At 49.8% G+C, this 21,141-nt stretch overlaps 6 protein-coding genes across 6 annotated transcripts; 4 read left to right on the plus strand and 2 right to left on the minus strand.

The window, feature by feature from the left end:
• Positions 1 to 1,195: 1,195 nt before the first annotated feature.
• On the minus strand, positions 1,196 to 5,952 carry CI109_103632 (uncharacterized protein; the record flags this gene model as incomplete). The annotated part of the gene is made up of 9 exons (XM_032001869.1): positions 1,196 to 2,116; positions 2,182 to 2,235; positions 2,292 to 2,429; positions 2,487 to 2,928; positions 3,005 to 3,912; positions 3,966 to 4,829; positions 4,888 to 5,194; positions 5,268 to 5,681; positions 5,822 to 5,952. The coding sequence occupies 9 exons, from the start codon at positions 5,950 to 5,952 to the stop codon at positions 1,196 to 1,198; spliced, it is 4,179 nt and encodes a 1,392-aa protein (XP_031864032.1).
• A 568-nt stretch (positions 5,953 to 6,520) lies between these two features.
• Positions 6,521 to 8,474, minus strand: CI109_103633 (uncharacterized protein; the record flags this gene model as incomplete). The annotated part of the gene is made up of 9 exons (XM_032001868.1): positions 6,521 to 6,795; positions 6,851 to 6,957; positions 7,018 to 7,126; positions 7,186 to 7,258; positions 7,311 to 7,460; positions 7,647 to 7,968; positions 8,094 to 8,192; positions 8,262 to 8,369; positions 8,455 to 8,474. 9 exons carry the CDS (start codon positions 8,472 to 8,474, stop codon positions 6,521 to 6,523), a joined length of 1,263 nt encoding a protein of 420 aa, XP_031864031.1.
• Positions 8,475 to 9,498: 1,024 nt separating this feature from the next.
• On the plus strand, positions 9,499 to 10,755 carry CI109_103634 (uncharacterized protein; the record flags this gene model as incomplete). The annotated part of the gene is made up of 4 exons (XM_032001867.2): positions 9,499 to 9,548; positions 9,807 to 10,062; positions 10,142 to 10,287; positions 10,446 to 10,755. The coding sequence occupies 4 exons, from the start codon at positions 9,499 to 9,501 to the stop codon at positions 10,753 to 10,755; spliced, it is 762 nt and encodes a 253-aa protein (XP_031864030.2).
• An 836-nt stretch (positions 10,756 to 11,591) lies between these two features.
• On the plus strand, positions 11,592 to 13,877 carry CI109_103635 (uncharacterized protein; the record flags this gene model as incomplete). The annotated part of the gene is made up of 6 exons (XM_032001866.1): positions 11,592 to 11,914; positions 12,037 to 12,672; positions 12,749 to 13,115; positions 13,181 to 13,384; positions 13,451 to 13,574; positions 13,645 to 13,877. The coding sequence occupies 6 exons, from the start codon at positions 11,592 to 11,594 to the stop codon at positions 13,875 to 13,877; spliced, it is 1,887 nt and encodes a 628-aa protein (XP_031864029.1).
• Positions 13,878 to 14,858: 981 nt separating this feature from the next.
• On the plus strand, positions 14,859 to 17,234 carry CI109_103636 (uncharacterized protein; the record flags this gene model as incomplete). Its single annotated transcript, XM_032001865.1, has 7 exons — positions 14,859 to 14,909; positions 14,983 to 15,220; positions 15,309 to 15,369; positions 15,532 to 15,664; positions 15,724 to 15,852; positions 15,909 to 17,029; positions 17,099 to 17,234. The coding sequence occupies 7 exons, from the start codon at positions 14,859 to 14,861 to the stop codon at positions 17,232 to 17,234; spliced, it is 1,869 nt and encodes a 622-aa protein (XP_031864028.1).
• Positions 17,235 to 18,640: 1,406 nt separating this feature from the next.
• Positions 18,641 to 20,941, plus strand: CI109_103637 (uncharacterized protein; the record flags this gene model as incomplete). Its single annotated transcript, XM_032001864.1, has 1 exon — positions 18,641 to 20,941. The coding sequence occupies one exon, from the start codon at positions 18,641 to 18,643 to the stop codon at positions 20,939 to 20,941; it is 2,301 nt and encodes a 766-aa protein (XP_031864027.1).
• Positions 20,942 to 21,141: the final 200 nt, after the last annotated feature.

A 21,141-nucleotide genomic window follows, 5' to 3' on the forward strand; every position in this document is an offset into this window, starting at 1 on the left:
ACGACTGATACCGAATGTCTCTGAATAAATTACAAAACAAGGGTTTCTCTCTCCCCTGCTTCCTGTTACAAAGTAACTCAGAGTGGAGGTCGATCCCGTCTTTTTTGATAATCCCTGAGATTCAAGTACAATCCTCCATTGGTCGCTACGAGACGAGACGAGTGTGGGATGGATGCGTCGTCGGTCATTTACGATCTCGGGAAAGGTGATTAGGCTTAAAAGCGTCGACGAGTGTAAACCCGACAAGGACAGCATGCTGAGCTGCAGTTGATGTATGTCATAGCAGTACAAATCGGTCCGATAAAGTTTGGAGATTCGTCCAGAAACGCGTTATCAAAACGTCCCGCTCAAACGCGACTTTTGGTGATACGGGATCGCAAGTAGTCTAAATTCGTGCTGCTACAGCGTATGTGACATACCAAGTGATGATCATCGGATCTCAGAGTGGAGTGAGCGGAATGAAGGTGGAAGATGTGATCTTTTCTACCCAGACGTAATGACGCGTTATGTCAAGTCGTTCTGTGTCTGATATTGAAATTGTCCGTTACGCCGCACCCGTAGTCACAACGTAGTGGTCCGCAGCCCATAACCTAGCTGGACTGAACGGGACGCCTAGTATGACGGATCAGACCGAATCACAGCATTGGACGTGCGCAAGGTTGATTAGCTTTAAATAGGAATTGTGCACCGATCAGCCTGTCATTGACAGAGGGCAATCTGTATACTTGGTCTCGCAACAAAGTGGCACCAGCGGAGATAGATACAGATAGTCCAATAGCAACCATGACAGATGTTGTGATTATGAACGTATAAGGAACATCACCGATCAAATCAGCAATGGAAGAGTTCTTCTGGTCGTCCAGTCATAATCATCATCAGTAGCAATGGTAGGGATAAGCAAGCAATTAGATGCACAACATCAAGGGGTATTCGGTTTAGCCATGCCCGATATCCACAACATTGAACAGCTTTTGACTCATCGCGAGATCAGTCCTTTTGTACGATGAAGTCAGCTCCTGACGGGTCACTCGCAAAGGCGCTACAATCATGTCATCTCTAGATATGTGGCCGAAACATATGATGTGAAACTACGAATACCCCCATGACCAACTACACCTACTGACCCACACCTATCCTTGCGTCTCTCTCTCCTGCCTCTTCAACTGACATCGTCGCATGCTCAGCCCAATCAAGCTTATTGCCCCTCACCCTCACTCTCATCGTCATCCGCTCTTCTCTCTATCGCTTCCACAATCTCATCCTGTGGCACTCTCACCATCTCCCCATCTACCTCCCTCTCCAACATCCCTTCTCGCGTGATATGCGTATCAGGACTGACTCCTGGTCCAAGGGGACTCTCCTCAGTCGCAGCGGCAATCAGAGCCGGATCAGGAGGCGAGAATGCTTCTCCCCACCTGTGTTCGTGAGAACCAGGTGAACGAGAAGACGAAGCTGACGAACGTGATGGCGATAATGAGAGAGATAGCGTCTCATCGTCGGATGCAGAAGACGTGGCAGGATGTCCGGGGCGGGGTCGGTGTCCAGCTGAGGATTGTCGATGCGGTATCGGAATAGGTTTGGAGGTTGATTCAGTAATGGTGGCTGACGAAGATTCAGATGATATTGATGACGATCGTTCTTTTTGTGGTGAGGTCAACTCCTCCTTCTCTGACTTGGACGACTTAGAGGGAGGTCTCGGTAGATCTAGAGGATTGCCCATGGGGAACCCTTCATCCGTTAATGTCGGTGACATGGTCGGAGGAAGATCCACACCGTCGTCATCACCCTCAAAGGTCCACGAGCTAGTCCCGGTCGACATGCTCATACCCATTGCTCTCTCCTCCCCGTCGTCGTCATCGTCTTCCAATGTAGGCATAACGATGGCAGGCACACCCTCCGCAGTTTGCGCAGGCTCGTCGCCGCCATTCTCCCGGAACGCTCGGTCAAATTGCTCCGCCCAATCTAATGGTGTCAGAGGTTCGCCTTGAGACTCTCGGATCGGTTCGGATCGCACGACGGACGGTGCGAAATTGTCGTCACCGAAGGGGTTTTCTGCATTGGGATCAGGCGATCTCGGAGGTGAAGTAGCCGTGTTGAAGTTGCCCCAGCCCTCATCCTGTAGTTGCAAATCTATCAGCCATGAATCTTCTTGATAGTCGAGGAATCGATCATATGACTCACATCTTCAAACTCATCACGTCCGGCTTGTCGACTGGAGCCGCCATTCTCCCAACCCTGACAGATTCGTATGTAAGCGTGTGGACATAACTGAACTCGAATGTTCCACTCACTCCGAAATCGTCATCGTCGTTGCCTGTTCCTGTCCAGCCTGAGTTGACAGATGGTCTCAACCAATCCGCATCGTCATCGTCATCGTCAGACGAATCGACCGGTCTTCTGTTCAGTCCAACACCTGCTGACTTCCAGAACTAGATAACAGAAGAAGAATCAGCACCACCTACATTCTCAAGGGAGATGATACTCACCCTATCCATACCCTCTTCATCCTCGTCACCTTCCCTCTCATGATCCGCATAAGCGTCGAACTCTCCTCTTGGGGCGAATCCATCGGCAGCCACGGTCCTCGTCAACGGTTCCCCAAACTTGACGACCTGTTCTCCATCTTCATCCTCTTCATCACTACTATCCTCCTCTCTTCCGCCAGCACCCGATCCTCCCAATCCCATCCCATCATCGCCAGGTCCAGATCCAGGACCCATCGGTTTACCACCTGCCAGAGGTCGTGAATCACGTGCTTTTGCTTCTCTTAGAGAAGAGTCGACGAACGCTTCCCATTCCGAAAGGACGAAAGAGTCTTTGATGAGCTCGAAGAGTTCAGGAGGACATCGAGTAAAGAATTTGACGAGCTCTTCGGCAATCAGGATGATGTGTCCCATATATGCTAGTCTAGGTGTTTTCGGTTGGGCACTGTGAGTACCGTCGTTAGCGTTGTCCCAATCTCTCTAAGCGGCCAAGTGTCGGAGGGAGTCAAGAAGTGGCTTACATCAATCGGTCGTTCAACCTTTGCGCATCCAAAATCCTCTCTACCAATTTGGCCTTGCTCAAAAGCTCCACCACCAATTCTCTGTTCAAACCCGGTCCCAGCCTTCCATTCAAGATCTGTTGCAGGATATCGTACACGACATGGTGCATGAAATCGTTATTCGGGTATTCAAAGAACAGATTCACCACCGTTGGGATGACGTCGTGATCGAGGTACCTTTGTTTGAGCTTGTCACCAGGCGCCAAGACTGCCAGCGATGAGTCTCCAATGGGTACGCCCAACACTGGCGGTCGAGATGTCTCGTCTTGTTCTGGTTCGGCTACGTCTGAGACGATAGAAGGGGCCGCTGTGGAATTTGCCACGGCGACATGCGAAATAGAGGATGCCACTTCGGACGCAGCAGACGAGGTGGGGGGCTTTGATTCTATGCCCATAACATCCCTCAGTCGCTCTGCGTTCTCCTGCGATGGTGGCGGCGGCGTAGGTGCTTCGACGTGAACCGGAGGCGGATCTAATGTAGCGGAAGCGGCAGGCGAAGGAGACGGCGTGGCATCATCGTCAATTGTTTCGAGCATCTCCTCATCATCGGAAGCGACGTCATCTGACCCAGTGAGAGACACATCCGTAGATCCACTGCTGACTGGCAGCTCTCTTGCCTGCGTAACTTGGTCTTCTTCCACTTGCCCGTCGTCTTCCCCAATATGATCGCCATCGATCGCCTCGCCTAAAGCCTCCAGACCCTCTAGACCACCGGATAAGATACCTTCCTCGGTGTACGTTGGACCAGTACCTGGTACACGATTCAGGATAGACATGTTGGAACTATGTAGCAGCTCGGCGTAAAGTTCCACAATTCGGAATCGTTCCAGTGTAAAAGGTTTGGGATTCAGAGATGAAGCCGCTCGATCCTGCATCCATAGGACGTAAGCTACAGCGACCACTCAGATTGGCCACCACTCACCTGCGAGCGAGGCTGCAAGACAAACTTGTGCAAAGCACCGAATTTGTCGCTGATCACATCCAGCAGATGACCAAGATGGACTATACCCATCTTTGAGCTCATATCAACCAAAGCTTCTTCCATATGTCTTCTTTCCTTCTCTTCCCTCTCTTGCTCAGTTTCAGGTGGCACATCCTTGCCCTCCTCTGTCGCAGCGTTACTCTCCTGACCGCCATTCTCGTTTGGCTGCATTCTCACGCCCATCAACCTGTTTCGCAAGGTATGGAAAAGGTGAGGTTCTGAGAAGTCCGAGTTATTTCGGCGGATGACCTCGACGAGGATGTTGCAGACATGCGATAATGACGATGTAGCGGAAGCGACCGACGGTAATGGATGAACGACGAATGGATCCGCTGGCGAAGGTCCCGAGTCTCCTCCCTCTGATTCGCTGTTCAGACCCTTCCATTCATTGTCGGTCAATTCTATATCATCCAACATGAACCCAATCATGGTGTTGACGCTCGTCTCGCTGATCAATTCCCTGATCAGTCGATTGTCTCTCGTTCCTGGAGGTTGTACACCTTGTCCTGCTTGCTGTTCCATCGCGTTTCCACCATGGGGGTTGAAGGGAGTTGGAGCACACAGCGTGATGATTGACTTCAACACCTCGGCAGCCACGATGTGAGTTGCTGTTGAATGATGTGGCGAGAGGAGTTCGATCAGTTTCGGGATCAGTCCTTCATCCGCTAACCAGTCGATGACGCCTGTGACACCGCCCTCTTCGCTCGATACTATTCGGATCAGGATGTCCTGTACCGCCGGACTCGCTATTCTCGCGACGATACGCTCAACGATATTTGGTAGCGACTGGATGAATCGTACCATCTACAAGTCGTTTACACAATTAGCAACCATCAACATGCGCAAGGACGGCACAACTCACCTCGGTAGTCCTTTTCGTCATCAACGTCCCATTCACTCTCATCCACATTCCTCTTATCATCTCTCGCCGTCTATCTCTCTCCTCATCTTCATCTGACCAAAACTCGTTCCTCGCTCTTTCTCGCTCTCCTGCCTCGTGTCTTGACAGTGTCGTGGAGCTCGTTTCGGTTGTGGGGGTGGTAGGATCGAGAGGAGGAAGGACGGCATCCCAGAACGGAGTGAGGAGTTGTTCGGGATTACGCATGATCGTATCTGCGATGCTCCACAATTCTACACAACAGAGGATCTCCGTGGCGATAGAGGGGTATCTACATACCAACTCATCAGTCCCCACAATATCACAGTAAAAAAAATATCACAGTAAAAAAAAACACTGCTCACCTTGATCGATGAAGGTCCTCCTCGCCGTCTGATTTCCTTCTCAGTCCTTGACCTAAACCAACTCCTACTCCCAACCCATTCTCATGCTCCTCTTCTTCCTCTTTCCGATCCTCACCCTCTCTCACCTCATGAATCTCCACATCCACCAACTTGGAAGGTTCCAACGGTGGACTTCCAGGTCCCGTCCCGGGTATTTGCGACGAACCACCTTCAACATTAGAGCCGAAATGTAATGAAGGCACATTGCCGACGCCGTGTCTGTAAGAAGGATAGAGATCCGAGGAAGAGGAAAGAGCTTGGTTGAGACTTTCCCGATCGGCTATTGCTGCTTGTTGGTCGAGTTCGTCGAGACCGGCTACTACCCAGTGTAAGAGGGATTTTATAGGATCTTCTCGGGACAGATATGCGACAAGTCTAATCGGAAGCAATATCCCACATCAGTCATGTCCTTCACGGTGGTTCCAGGCAAGTTCCCCGTGAATGGGAGCACATTGTTCTGTCCCACTCTACTCTGAATGGTCCGGTGTGAGAGTGAGGGATGCACTCCTACTCACTTGTTGTTCTGCGCCTTGCACTCGCTCAGGATATCCTGCTCATCCATCAACTCTTCCAACGATGGTGGCGTCTCCCTCGTCAGGAGAATATCGAGCGCAGAGCTCGACGCGAAGCTGAATCGCCAAAGCATGATGAGAATATGGTGTTAGAGCGGGGGAATGTGAGGCTTGCGTCTGTTCTGAGCTAGTGAGCTGAGGTGTTGAGGTATCGAGAACCGGACTGAAAGGTTGGATGCGGAGTGTTCGTATACCGACCACCAAAATTGGGGAAATGAAATTGGTCGAGTGAATGGGATACCGGACCGGACTATCTGACGAAGAAGGAAAAGATGGGGTATATCGTGTGCACGAAAAAAGAGAAACGGGAGGGGGAAGGAATGAGGGGTGCTTTTCTACTGATCGTGATTGTCGGCCTCCATCTATGCTGAAGCTCAAGGTTGTAGCTTGTGAACGATACACAAGCTGTCAACTGTGCGGTGTCGTGACAAGATGATCTGTCTGTTCGCTGTTCGGTGTCTCACATGCTTCGTGATTGATTACCAGTCAACTTGCTGCACCCCAATGGATGGACGGGATCAAATCGGCATTGACACGAGGCGCACGACCAAAAATCACACCTTTTACAGTGAAATACGAATCTCCGTCACAAATTCCAGTAAAGTGGCACATGTCCAGATTTCATCTTATCTATCCTGTATTTTACAGCTTACTGACCAGATCTATATCACCTTTGGCCCAAAGTCGAACAAGTTGTCCTGCAATCGCCGTCTCGGGTGGGACTCTAGTGATACCTTTCTCTCCTTCGGTCTCAACTGCTTCGCCGTCCTTTTTCTCCGAAGGAACAAGCGCCGCAGAGGTCTGCTGATCGGAGAGATTTTGATTTTCTAGTTTCTTGTAATCTTCACGCGTGTATGTGCTGCCAGAAGCAGACGAAACCAGCGAAGCAAGCAATTTTCGAGAGAACCATTGTGCGTCTATGTAGCATTTCGATCAGAAGATACCCTCGACGCGTGATGCGGAAAAACTCACCTTCAAGCTCGTTATCTAAATCCAAACGAATAGTCTGACCGTCCCTTGCCCGACCGAAGCACCCTACCATTAGATTGGCAGGGTAAGGCCAAGGCTGACTGGATGAGCTGCGAGACATGCTATATCAGCAACAAGGATAATTCCTCATATATGGAGGTTCAGCTTACTATCGGACTGGTCCAACCTCAATGCCTGCTTCTTCAAGTACCTCTCTTCTGACTGCATCCTCGAACGACTCTCCCGGTTCGATGAACCCTGCCAAGCAAGAGTACATGCCTGCAAACGATCCGTTGTATCAGAACATGTTCTTCTTCGTGACAGACCATAAGGCTCACCTTTAGGCCATGACTTTTGCCTTCCAAGCAACATCTTCTCTCCCGTAGAATCGAGAATACCCATGATAATCACCTGACAAGCGACGTCAGCTTGCCGATTGACGGGTGGTTAAAGATCGACTTACTGGGTCTGTACGAGGATACGCAAAGTTATGCAAGCCCTTTGTCGAGAAACAAGGTTCTTTGCCCTCTTTGGGCGGCTCCAAAGCAGAAGTGCAGTTCCTCTTCCAGCCTCCCCAAAGGGAGTAAGTTCGAGATCCACATGCCGGACAGAACTGGTGGTGTTGGGCGGATCGTCAGCTTCACTATCATCATCACGTCTCTACGTCTCCCCTCACCGCCATGTACACCTAACTTCACATCTTTGCCAGATTGTGACGGCTAACTCAACACCCTTGCTGAGTTACCATCACTTCCCCGCCATGACATCTTGGACAGCTGTTCTATGATACTAAACCCACCTTGTTCCTCACGTTCCAGTCCACCAGTGCCCGCCCCTGGGCGTATATCCCTGCTTCCCAGGCCTTCAACGCCGTCGCACTGGCCCTTGCATCCCCCCACTCTCCTCCCCTTTGCTCGATGATGAAATCCCACTCGGACCCCACGGCGTCTAAAGCGAAATAAGGAATACCGGTGGGGTTGAGATGATCAGTGGCGGAAGAGGCGTTGGTGGTAGGGTCGGAACGGTCGTCTATACCCAGGAATACAAGGGCGGAGGACGTGTAGGGGAGTCGAGCGGATTCGTATAGCTTTAGTTGGAGCTTATCGGTCGTTCCCTCTGGTCTACGAAGACGTGGGGCATCAGTACAACAAGCCAGTGTGCGAAGCTGGGAGAGGGATTTGAAAGATGAATGATTTGGGAATGGAAGAGATCGTCTCGTTGAGAGCCAACGAATGGCGTAACTCACGCTGTCGAGTATTCCGGTCCAAGCTTATCTCGCACATCTTCCAAACTCAGAAAGAGTAACCTAGCTTCCTCGCCCTTCTTAATCAAAGGCTTGAAGTCTCTTCCAAACAGAACACATGCCAAATTCAGCTGCAGGTACATAACAGTACGAGAAGATAGTGCGGCTCACCTGTACAGGACGAACTGGGCTTTTGGATCACTTCGGTGCTTATTAAGCGTCTCACTCGAATGTCTTTGGAAAGACAAACGGTTGAGTGGCGGCTGACCCGCAAAGAAGCTGCACCAGAGTTGAAAGATCAGCATGACGCAGGAGAAGCCCGACTTGTACCTTCTGCTCAAGCCACAAGGTGTGACGAACTCACTTGACAATGTTATCTCCCATGTATGCTGTATGTGATGATGATCTTGATGACAGATTGTGTTGTATCGAACAGATAGAAAACGGTCGTTTTTGTACTTGTGGTTTCACAGTTCTTCCGAGCCCAGTGATATCTGTGGTCCTAGAAGTGGCTGTGTCTCGTTTGAAGCTATGAGATGTGAAAGTCGAGGTGTAGATTGAAGCACGATTGACGATAGCAGTGTTTTTGACTGTTCTCAGAGTCGTTATCGGTCTAAACATACGACTGATGAGGCAAGCTCAGAATAGTCAATGAGGCTAAGCGTACGCGTATGCGGAGAACGAGGGTGAGGGCTGGTAGATGGGATAACAGACGATGTGAAAGTGCAACAATGTATGCAGTTGAAACGACTAAGCAAGCAAGCAGGCAAGCAAATCACGTCAAGACGATCGGATAGAGTAAGACAACGGCGATCGCCGCTTAACTGCATCTGGCTCTGAGATCCGGGCCGAGGGAACATACTTTTCAAATAGTTATAAATCTGAAGCGTGTACAATTCGCTCATGGCAGCATTGCATGCTCCTTCACCCACCCTCCATCACGCACTGCTGGAATAGCCCGATTCCAAAGCACATCTCTTCGAAAGGGATACGTGAGCGTTTTGCACTTGGAAGCTAGAACGAGATGAGTGATCAGGCCCGGTGATACAGGTTTTAAGGCACGCTTATGACCTCATTCTTTTTGGTTTCGATGCTCGTTCTCTCGATTTTGGAAGGGTATTCGATCCAGCGACAATCACGACGCGACACCGTCTTTTCGAATAAGTGGTCAGCTGTCTTGGGTTGTATATGATGGGATGAGATAGGATGCCGGGGACATGACGTTTGCTGGAGTTTAGAGATCGATGCATGAGATTTATATAAGTTCATGTACAAACTGATTTTCAAGAAACCCTTCTTCGCTCTCTCCTCATAACGCGTATTGGTATACCAAACTTTCCAAACAGCACCGTCAGCAAGATCAGCACTCTGCCTCTTCTAGAATAAGAATAGATCACCATCAGCAATCATGGGCGCCACACTTTCCACAGCGCGAATTATCGCTCCTCTCTCTTTTGTGTGAGTCTCGATCATGATCGCTGCCATTCTGCTCTATCCCTTCTGCCCTATTCCAACCTGTACATCACACATCTCCGGAACGATACGGCCTCACTCGCGCGTGGCTAAGTGGCGCTGGCCGCTGTGGTGAGATCGTTACTCCTTCTCGAGGACATGTCCGTGTCTCGCGCCGATTTAGACCAAAAATACTGATTCTTCTTTCCTCCTTCTCTCCTTATCGCTTCCACACCTCCCCTCAACCTTCCTGGACGTTCTCAGCTTCGATTTCCTGGCTCAGCAATATGGGATGGCTATAAGCAGCCCGAACATGAAGACCGTTCATGATAGGAACCCCTGCGCCTTCTCCCCTCAACCCTTCGCGATCGGAGGTTTCTTCGGTCCTCAACAGATCCTCCAAGTTCTCTGGTTGAGAGAGTTCTTCCGTGCGCCTAAGGATGTTGAGCAGAACACTATCGACTATGCCCCATGGTACGCTTTGGGTAACGCTTGTATTGGTATTTGGATGTTCTTCTGGGTGAGTGCGAAACGAAGGGGAGGGGTAGAAGAAAAAGTGGCATTTGAAGCTAATGTACCTCATCCATTCGTTCTGGTAGAACTCGAACAACCTCAAGGGATCCAACGTCTTGGTTCTTATCAACACCTTGACACAGTTGTATTACACTTTCTATCTTCGAAACAAGTCGCCAAAGACTTATCAAGCGAAATTGACCAACATCATCAATATCACTTTTGCTGGAATGTGAGTGGTCGTTTGGAGTATCCGCCACGCCACACGCCACACGCCACAGTCGCTGTACTTGATTGTCCCCGTGTCCTGCTTCCCAAACGAATTCGGTCCCGTCTCTCGTCTGTGCATACAAGGGAACTATCGCTGATACCACTTTCTGTGCCTTACAGCGGAGTCCTCGACATGTTCCACAACACCGCCGCTGCCTACTTCCCCGGCATGCCACCCAACACCCTTGTCCAGATCGCTACCGCCCTTGCTGCCCCCTTGACGGCACTGACCACTCCACTTGCCTTCGGCGCATGTATCGCATACGACCTGTTCGGTGTTGCGGTCGGTCAGCACCAGCTTGCGCAGAAGGCGGTATTGGGTTTGGGAGGTGGTGGTGGTGAGAACTGGGCTAAATTGTTGGGTGGTTTGGGAGTCGGCGTTGTTGGTATCATTGGTGCTAGGGCCTACAACGGTGCTAGGTGGGTGTAATTGGATAGACCCCCCAAATAGTCTACTTCCGGACGGACTGCGTGAGATTCAAGGCTCAGAAGGGTCAAGAGCAGCTGGCAGGGTGAAGTAGTCGCGCAGTGGAGGGCGGAGCAATGTATCTTGTAGCAATCCCAAATGATGTACAACCAATCAAACCTGTAAACGTATACTTAATAGTTTGCGCCCATGACTTGTCAAGACAGCCGACTGCAACAGTCTACTGGCAGATGACTTTGACCTGTCTTCGACGATGTGCGACATTGGCCTTGCTCTCCAAGGGCGGGAACCCATTTAGGGACTTCATTGGCTGTATCCAGTCCTGTTCGTTAGACAAGACAAGTTGTTATTTTTATTATGCAGTTCATAGGATCTGATTCATGCTTCATTCACGATCGAAATACCGCTGGGTGAGCGATTAGCTCGTCTGTCAGAACCTCCGCCCCTGATTTAACTCCACGGCCACAGTGTTAGGGTTCAGCATTTCGTTCTGCCCTGCAGTTGAAGTGCTTGATGACTCTGCTTATGTATAATCATAGTACAACATTCGGTCCTCCAGTGACTGGCATTTCGTATGTCGGAGCTTCAGAGCAAGTATGAGACGTTATTGTGTATGCTATAGATATGCACTACCCCTACGAGAACCACGAATGAGACTGAAAATACCTGGACTACCTCCACCTTGCTTTTCCTGGCGGGATACAAAAGGCGGCGAAATCCACCGTCAAAACACAGTCGATTGCTCTATCTTCAGTCCAGCACTCATCCCCTTCTATGGCTGTTCACAACCGACACGACTAATATACAAAATACGTCGTCCAGCGGCATAGTCAACCAAAATGTCAGAGCCTGGTCCTTCCACCATCCCAATGCCTAATCCCGGTAAAGGTACAGCTGCGGCGCCGATACCGCCTAACCAAAATACTATCCTTCAAACACTCTCCTCTCTCCTCCAAACTCATCAATCTCGCACCCACTCTCAACCGTACTATCACCCTTACGCCCCTCTCATATCATCCCTTGTGGGCAATGGGAAAGGGAAAGAACGATCTGGAGATGCGGCGGATATCATCAGAAGGCTAAAAGAGGGAGTAGTATCCCTCAGGGAGATGTTGGAGAAGGAGAGGGATACGGAGAGATTGAGCAGGGCGTTGAAAGAGGTGTGAGTGGGACTTGAATTCACAGCTAGTCAGCAGTTGTGCAATCCGGAACGGTGGACCTGCCTTTGCCTGGTCCTTGTCATAGTATCGTGTATTGCATGCTGACGAGCTATTTATGTTACAGAACTACACATCAAACTGCTCTTCTGCCATCTCTCACCTCCCTCTCATCATCGCCTGCCCCCGCGTTACCACCCTTCCCATCCTCCTACCTCCTCTTGTCTCCTACTGCATTACTCCAAACCCTTTCCAAGAGATTGGGTCTCGAACCGTTCCTTGAAGATTCCCAGTTCGGATTACTCAAATCGTCTCTTGCAATTGCCGGCAGTCAATTTGTCGTCGATGTAGATCTCGAAACGGACACTCTGGCAGGTGCAGAAGAAGGTGAAGAAGACGATCCAATGACAACGACAACGAACACAACCACCGGAGGGGAAGAAAGTTCGAGGGGATTAGTGAGATTGAGCAAATTGACAGCGAATCACGTCACGAAAGAAGGTGGGACAGGTAAATCCGATTGGATAGAAAAAGTCCTTCGAGAAACGGTAGAAAGTCATCTCGATCTTTGGAATAAAGGCGAAGCGATCGCAAGTGGAGATGACCTGTGGGAGAAGGAGAAGAGAGTGGGATGGTTAGAAGAAGGGTTGAGAGATTTGAAAGGTCTGGATGAGACCGCTGGAAGGGAGACGTCAGGGGATGTGGATTGGTTCGAGGAACTGGAGAAGGTGGCGAATATTGCCACACGGTTGATTGACGATGGGTGAGTGTGTTTCCTGATTGTGCTTGAACTGTGTATCGGTGATATTGGACCGGACGCTGATATTAATGAGTAACAGGACAATATACTCTTCAGAACGAAATACGATTTTCCCGACATTCGGATTACTTCCGACAGAATCTCATGCACCCTCTTCACTGTCCAATCCGACATTACGAATACGGCCTGCCAGACAAGGTGAACAAATCCCACCATCAATCGCGCCAACAAATCTGAACAGAGATGGGGAGACCAGCATGGACGTGGACGGAAAACGGCCCGAGGGCTGGGTCAAGGGTAACTGGGTCTTGGAGGTCATTCCTTCTGAGGGAGTGGACGGTGTCGTCGTACGACGTGGGTGGCTAAAAGAAGATGCGGAGGATACGGCACCAATGAACGGGACGAAGGAGGCCGTCAGTGCAGGAATCAGGGTAGAGAACTTGCTGGTAGGTCCCATTCAGTACGACCAGACCATGCTATGGGAAGTGCGCTGATATCCCTCCCAACGCAGTATCGACCTTTCCCGCAATCAACATCTCTACTATCCTCAACAATCCAGCCCCGGGCATTCCCTTATACTGGCTCATTCATACACTCGCGAGGAGCCGAGAAACCTGAACAACATTGGTCGATAGCTCAGCCCGGACCGCTTGCTGGGGTTGTAGGTAGAGTTGCTTTGCCAAGCTCTCAAGAGGAGTTGAAGAGGGTCATCGAGGTGAGTTAACTGCAGTGGCTTGGTCATGCGCATCGCAGAAGCTGAATGGCGATGATTTCTTTGCAGGCTCTGAGACGGCAGGTGGTACTTAACGGGTTATTCACGAGCGTCTTCAAGCATGATCTTTTACAGCTCGATGCAGGAGAGACGCAAGATGAAGAGGACGACAACGTCGATGATCTATTAGATGGTGCGTTTCCAACATCATGACCGAGTCAGGGTATGTTTGAACCGACCTATTGACATCATACTCCTCACAGGTCCTCAGAAAGCTGTACCTTTGACCATGACACTCTACGAGTCAAGCGTCATTATAACATTCCCGCGTTTGAAAGACGGTTCATTCTCCGAAGCGCAGCTCGTGTTAAAACCGAACAATACTGCACCGCACTATATCGAGTCGACCATGTCGTCAGAGAAGGACCAAGCGACCGAAAGTCCGACTGTGACGTTGAATGGGAATCTGATGGATCTGGTGGAAGGTTTGATCTGAATCCTGAATCCTGAGAGGGGGGGGAGGCGATGAAGCGAACACGTTGTCATAGCGTAAAGTGTTGTGTATCTATTATACGTTTCAGGTATACGAAACACATGCATTGACCCATTGTTGGAAGACCCCAGGCCGACACAGAAGGAATGGAAGCTTATGCTATCGGAGGGATAAAGGGGTTGTTCGGGTTTACATCGAGGTAATTAATTACCTTGTTCGGCAAGATCCGAAACAAGCATAAGCTGGTCTGTGAAAGTTTGGTGTATAGGTAGTAGGTGTCCTAGCGCGCAAGTCTCACCAATCGAACAGGTGCAAGTCGGTATATGTATGCTGTTATGATACATGTACAGTCAGCGAGTAGTGGTGGTGTTCATCATTTGTCTATATCTATAAGTTATCACGATACTATACGATAGACAATACGATATCACGTCACCCCTTAATAGGCTTAATTCGCCAGAGATCGACATTAAAAAAGTATTGTTGTTTTTGTTGTTGTTGTTGTGCGATCGAGAGCGAGTGTGAATGAAAGGGAAGGAGGAACAAGAGGGAAAAGCGAAAAGTGATCGAAATCATAACGTGTTATCCCTCCGAAAAGATCTCCTACTACGAGTAGCTGTTATTGCAAAGTCATTACCCACTACCAACTTTTAATAAAGCAGATAACCACCATCATTACTCGTATACTATTAATTCGGTTCATCCACCTTTTCCCAAAGCACACAACTTGACTTCTAGATAGTACTCGTAGTGTCAGAAGGAGGGAGTAGTGCGTGCAATCGGGATAGATTGTAATTTATCTTCTTCACTCCCCACCTCACACTACCCGATCGACAATACCCAACAACCGTATCTAATCTCTCCAGCCGGTCGGCCTGTCCGATAACAACACACAAGCATACAGTAGGATCGTTCCTCGTTCTCCGCTCTACTGGTCAGCCGATCTGGCTTGACTGGCAGGTCATACTCGCGCACACGCACACAATGTCCTCATCGTCGCGTTCCTCCGAATCTGGTGGTATTCCAGGTATACCGGTATGTCAAATTGGCTTGCATCGTGACGAGGAGAGTGGACTGTTCAGCTGATATTGGATTGATGCGCAAATAGAGAGTCGGAGCAGTACGATGTTATTGGGCACTCTTAGCACCGCACTATACACCGATCACAACATCGCCGTATGACCCTTCAAAACCTCCTCCTCTCGTCGAAGGCCAACCACCCCAACAGAAGCTGGAATTAGAATTCGTTCATTTCGATCCGGTGTTGGACGCTCATCTCTCAAAGCAGAAGATGTCAATGATGAAGAGGAGCGTGTTGGAATTCATACATCCAAACGAGAGAGAACGTGAGTCTTGCAGTCCCACTAACTGTCAGACTACCTCGATCAGAACAATGGGATTGATCGAAAGCTAATATTCTGGTGTCACGCATAGAGGCGAGAAGGGATTTGTTCAGTGCTATCAGTGCGGATGATTTACAAGGGAGTGTCACGAGGTGTGTTTTCCCTCTGTTGCGATCGAACAAGGGGATCTAAGCTGACAAAGACGCTCTAATTCTCCTCGACCAATTTCGCTCTTTACATTATTCATTGTTCTCAACTCCGATCCCCGTTCCATGACCCCGCCTATCCCACCCCAACTTCATCCCATTCTACAGGGTTCGATTCGCTCGATTATCACGGATACGAACCATCCTAGGTTGTCCGCCAGAGGAGAACGATTTCCCTGTGGATGCTGTCACGTATATCGAGGACGACGAATATCTGATTTTGGATCTGGTGTTGAATTGGGTGAGTCAGGCGGCCGTCGCTAATCGCCGATGTAGCGCTAACTGTCACCGTGTGTACAGGTCGCCGAAGGGTTGCTTCTAGCCTTTTTTCATGCAATAAAGGACAAGGATCCAGTAGTCAACAATGACCCGGCAAGGTCACATGAGGAGTGGTCGAATCTGTGTGGAACCAAGAGCTTAGGGAACGAGGTGAGTCCCACAGTCACTGGCCTGCATAAGGCTTGTCCCACTGATGCATTCCCCAGCAAATCGAGAAACTACATAGCAGTATAGCCAATGTAATCGAGATCCCACCTTTAACACGATTTCCACCGGAACGAGTTTTTCAACTGCACCTCGTTAACCCCGAAATCCCCCATCAACTACCACAACTTGTCTTTTCGTGGCCACCCCCTCGTCCACCGGGTGTCAATACCACTTATGACGGACTATACAATGCTGCCGAATACTGCGAGATGATGAAAGGTGTAGATATGGATCCGGCACAGCTCACATCGGGACCGGGTGAACTACGGACGAACTGTACAACCCGATACGGTGCTCAACATTCCATAACGACTGAGGGCGTCTATCGACATGTCACTAGCGTTTTCATACCTTATGGCAGTATCGTCTTTGCCTGTTTTCAGACGACGAAGATGTACGAACTGCACTCCGCACAAACGACATCTACATCCGGTGCACCTCCACCTATGTTGACGACAACGAGAAATGGTGTCAGTGCAGGATATACATCGTTGGCGGCTCCCAATCCTATTGTGAGCGCGCACGGCGATCCCTGGTCCAGCGAGCCAATACCGTATGCCGAACAGCATGCGATTCCAGCAGCCTCGATTCATTCTCAAGCACAAGGATTATCGTCCGAATGGACATCTACACCTCCACAACCGAACACACTTCCTCGTCAACAACCTCAACCGTCCGCTTGGGATTCATATCACCTCGCATTGCCGCCTCAACCTGTTGCACCGCTTGTCCAAGCTCCACCCACCCACATCCCCATTTCACATCACCAGAACCTGCATGATACGGGGTACCCTACACCATCTTCGTCCGCACCGTACAATCAACACCCGCAACAACATCATTACGGTCAGAACCTCACCCCTCCACATGACTATGGAGGAGTGCCCATCTCGGCGACCTTGATGGCAGAGTCAAACAGCGGAAATGGGAGTGGCGGAGAGGGTGGCTACAATGGCGGTGGGGGAGGTGGGGGCAGCAGTGTCAACGGAGGTGGAGGAGGTAGTTCGAGTAGACCTTTAGTGCGACCACCGGGCAATGTGGAATGTTGTGTGATGTGTGGGATCAAGAGAAGTCCAGAGTGGAGAAGGAACGAGAATGGTATCAAAGATCTGTGTAATGCGTAAGTACAGTCGTTCTCACGACTCGCGGTATGATCCAGCGCTGATATTGTGTCTACGTGGACGTGCAGATGCGGTCTGAGATTAGCGAGACAAGTCGCGAAACGTGAGGGGAGACAAAAACCGAGAAAGAAGAAGGATCAAGTGGGTGATATACGAGGTCGAAGCGTCTCACACGATCAGTATGGGATGCCAGCGGGAGCGTGAGTCTGAGCGTGAACAAGACCGCGCGTATAGCGGTAAGAGGTTTTGACGGACAATAGGAGTGAAATCACGAATGCGGAGCGAATGATACCGGAACGCGTCTGAACACACGCACACACCTTGCATATATAGCCACCTATTAGAGGGTAATCTATCGCCCAGTATAATATAATCGATCCGAATGATCGATATGAGCTAGCTTATAATGTCAATAATGCATAAATCACGATTATGTCTGCACTCGGGCTGTACTACATCGTAGGGGAGTTGGATTATGAAACACAGGATATAGGGTGGTTAGCAGTGATTAGACTCAATTGAAACGAATCTCACAGACTAGACTTGTTCCAGCAGATACAGTATACTAAAGTAGTTTGACGCGCTAAACACGGAGGACTATCTGGGGATATAGACATGACGTCTGTCACTTCTGTGCGCAGAGAAGGTTTATACAACTCGCAGCTGCACCCTGTTGTTTCATAAGCCGACCCTGCCGGGATGTGCTGAACATGTTATTGGTCAGGTGAAGTGTGTGCTCCTCATCTCCAACTTCCTCGCACTTACATACAAGTTAATTACGGAAGACGAAAGCAGTATGACTCCGCCTGCAAGTATCTGCCCGTTTCTCACTTCCCAAGCAACGAGAACAAGCAATGCAGTACAAGTACAGTATGCACGAGGACAAGCTGAAATACCCATCGGATGTGACATGTTTACTTTTATTCCCCAACGACGCGACTTTTTTCCTGTTTTCCCTTGGATTTTACCCTTTATCGGTGTCACCTCTCGAATCTCACCGTGATTGTGAATATCATTTCTTTATGAACGCGTCGTTTCTCTTTCTTTCTTTCTTTGGTAACTTCAACAGCAGGGCAAGGGGTACAATTAGCCTTTTCTTCGCTTGTGGGAGGGGGAGAAGGGCTAAGCAGGGCCAAGTACATGTATGCAAATCGTCACGGGTTCATGTTTGCTTGTTGATCTCGCTCGCTCGCTCGCCCTGGATCCTGTTTAGTTAGTTAGTTGGCGAACGAATGAACGACTAAAGGCAAAGGCTCGTTGGTCAGTTTTGTGATCACTCTTGCTTTTGCTTCTGCTTCTGCTTTTTCATAGTTGGTATACACACTTGTTTCTCCCATTCTTCCATTTTTCTTTACATTACCACAACCAACACCGACCAGGCTTGATCGTCTATCAACACTCTTTTTGTTCTCGGTTTCATTGTTTATAGTTACAATCACACACACATCACATTCGTTTATACTCTACCACCAACACCGATCGCATACTGCCAAAAAGTGCTTGACGCACTTCTTCCCTCTTTTGAACCACAACTCAACGCGTCCTCTGCAACATCCACATCCTCTTGGCAACGTCCGGAACGCCTCGCCTCAGCATTATCACCACCATCTATGCCATTCCCTTTGAATCACAAATCTTCTTTATCCAAACTCCGACGAGGACCTACTCCTTCTCCTCTCGACTTGTCTACTAACGGCAACTCGCCTATCGCTCCACCTCTGCCTACCCCACCTCACACAGCCGACGGCACAAGTGGCAGTGGAAAAGGATTCAACATGTTCTGGCGAAAAAAGTCTTCTTCTGGTAGCGCGACTGGATCTGGATCAGGTGCAGGTGCAGGTGCTGGATCACCTATTACACCGGCTCAGACACCGAAACCCATCTTGAGGATGAACACGGAAGGTCAAGGTGCTACCAATATCCGATTTGGTTCCAGTACCAAAGGACAGAGTCCTGTCAATAGTCCCGTCCGAGCCACCTTTGATGGACAACAGCAACAGTCCACTCCTCGAGTGAGAACCCACCCTCCTGCTCCTAGGGTGATCGTCTCATCCTACGATTCGTACACACCCCAAGAAGCGACTCCTCACCCTCATCACAGAATGTCAAGCTACGATTCCTCGCCATTGTCGAACCAACCGAGGATCCCCTCTCCACAAAGGAGATCGTCCCGACCTACTTCGCCAAGTACCACTTCATTTGGAACGCGTGTACGAGCGAGTACAGAACCCATACAACATTTCTATGATCGATCTTCCAACTCTGTCTCACCGCAATTACCTCCCATAACCGCAACTACGCTCCCCCTGTCTACCCCACCTATGCCCTCTTCCCACGTCACTACCCCTCCCACGGCGTACGTGTCGACGTTCCAATCTCGCGCTCCTCCCCCACCGTCACCTTATCGACCTACCAATGAGAGACAACGAAACTCTCTATCCCGATTACCGGAACATCTACCTCCGATCAACGAATTTGATCTCGCTTTCGGTGCAGCTTCTTCAGCTTCAGCCTCGACTTCCCCAGGCGGCAATGTCCTTTTCCCCTCTGGGGACAGTCGAGCGAGTATGCAGACTCTTCCAGGGAAAGATGTACCGATGTTGAACATCATCCCTGCCACACCACAAGATCAGAACGACGAGTTCCCTCCCGCCGCGGGGAGACGGACATCCTCGTTGGGTAGAAAGGGGTTGGAAGAAGCTGTGAAATTGGAAGAGATGGATGAGGTGCCTTTGACAGCTTCCCCGACAGCTATGGAGATGGCGAAGGATATACCTTCGATCGATGTGAAGCTGGATTTCTCACCTTTCGAACCTTTGGCACTTCTCCCCGATTCCGACGCGTCCCACAACTACGAGGAAGAGGACAACTCTCTGATGTACAACAACAACGAGGAGTACCAAAGTGAACACGACCATGACCACGACTTTGATCTCGATTCGTTCGATCACGAACACGCTCCTTCTGACCCATTACCACCTTCGCCACCTTTCCCATCGTACCCGTCTCTCCCCTCGCTCGACTCTTACGCGTCCATGCCATCTTCCGGCTCAGAAGATTCCATGCCTACCTCTGCCAGTATGTCATCGTTGGTCTCTTTCCCCGATGTGGAAGAGGCGCTCGGATCGATGCTCGCTTCCCTCAGCGACTCAAGTATGGCTTCGACCGCGATTCAAACACCGACAAAAGGTCAATCAATCGCTTCGTTCTCCCATTCCCATTCCGATAATCGATCTGAAGGATTGGGTTTGGGACTCGGTCTGGGAATGGGCATGGGCATGTTACCTGAACAACCTACGATCTCTTCCACTGCCCCACTTTCTCCTAGAAAACGAGCAAACAAACCCGCCCCACTTGACTTGTCACGAACAAGATACAACTCTGAAGACTCGGACTCGGTTTCGGACATATGTCAATCTGCACCACCTGTGATCAATCACAGAATAGCGTTTTACAAAGCTGCCAAAGCCCATCCGAACTCTCCCTCGAGCGGGATATTCACTTCGACATCTTCACTCTCATCCTCTTCTTCGGGAACAAGTACGATAAGTCTCCACCACCATGATCGTCAACATGAGAGATCTGCTAGTGCAAGTTCGACATCGACCTCTACCACTACGATGGGATACAGATCTTTTAGAGATAGTAGTATTTCTCTAGCTAGCGAAGCGAGCGATGAAGATCTCCACACGGCGAGTATCATCTCCCTCACTCCGATTATGAGGAAGGGAGTGAGTACGTCTTCCGCGTCGACAATGGCGGTCATGGAGGAGAAGGAAGTCTTGGGTGAAGGGATGGAGATGGGCCCGGGCCCAGAAGGATTAGGTCTTGGTTTGGGCTTGGAATTGGGTATGGGTATGCGCATGGGAGCGAGGGTGGAACAAGAGGTGGAAGTGGGTTTAGCCCTCTAGTCGGATGGATGGATGGATTGATCAATATTATCGTCCTCAAAGACTTGCTTCCTCGAAGGAAAAGATGATAAAGAATTGGGATAGGAAGAAGTTGATTCTCGATGAATGGACCTTTTAGTTCTTAGTATCTTTCGTATTTCGCTACCTTTCTTTTTTTATTAACACTTGTCTTGTATACCTGCATCATATAATTGTTCTTC

The sequence above is a fragment of the Kwoniella shandongensis genome, chromosome 6 (genome assembly GCF_008629635.2).
Source record: "Kwoniella shandongensis chromosome 6, complete sequence".
Lineage (NCBI taxonomy): Eukaryota > Fungi > Basidiomycota > Tremellomycetes > Tremellales > Cryptococcaceae > Kwoniella > Kwoniella shandongensis.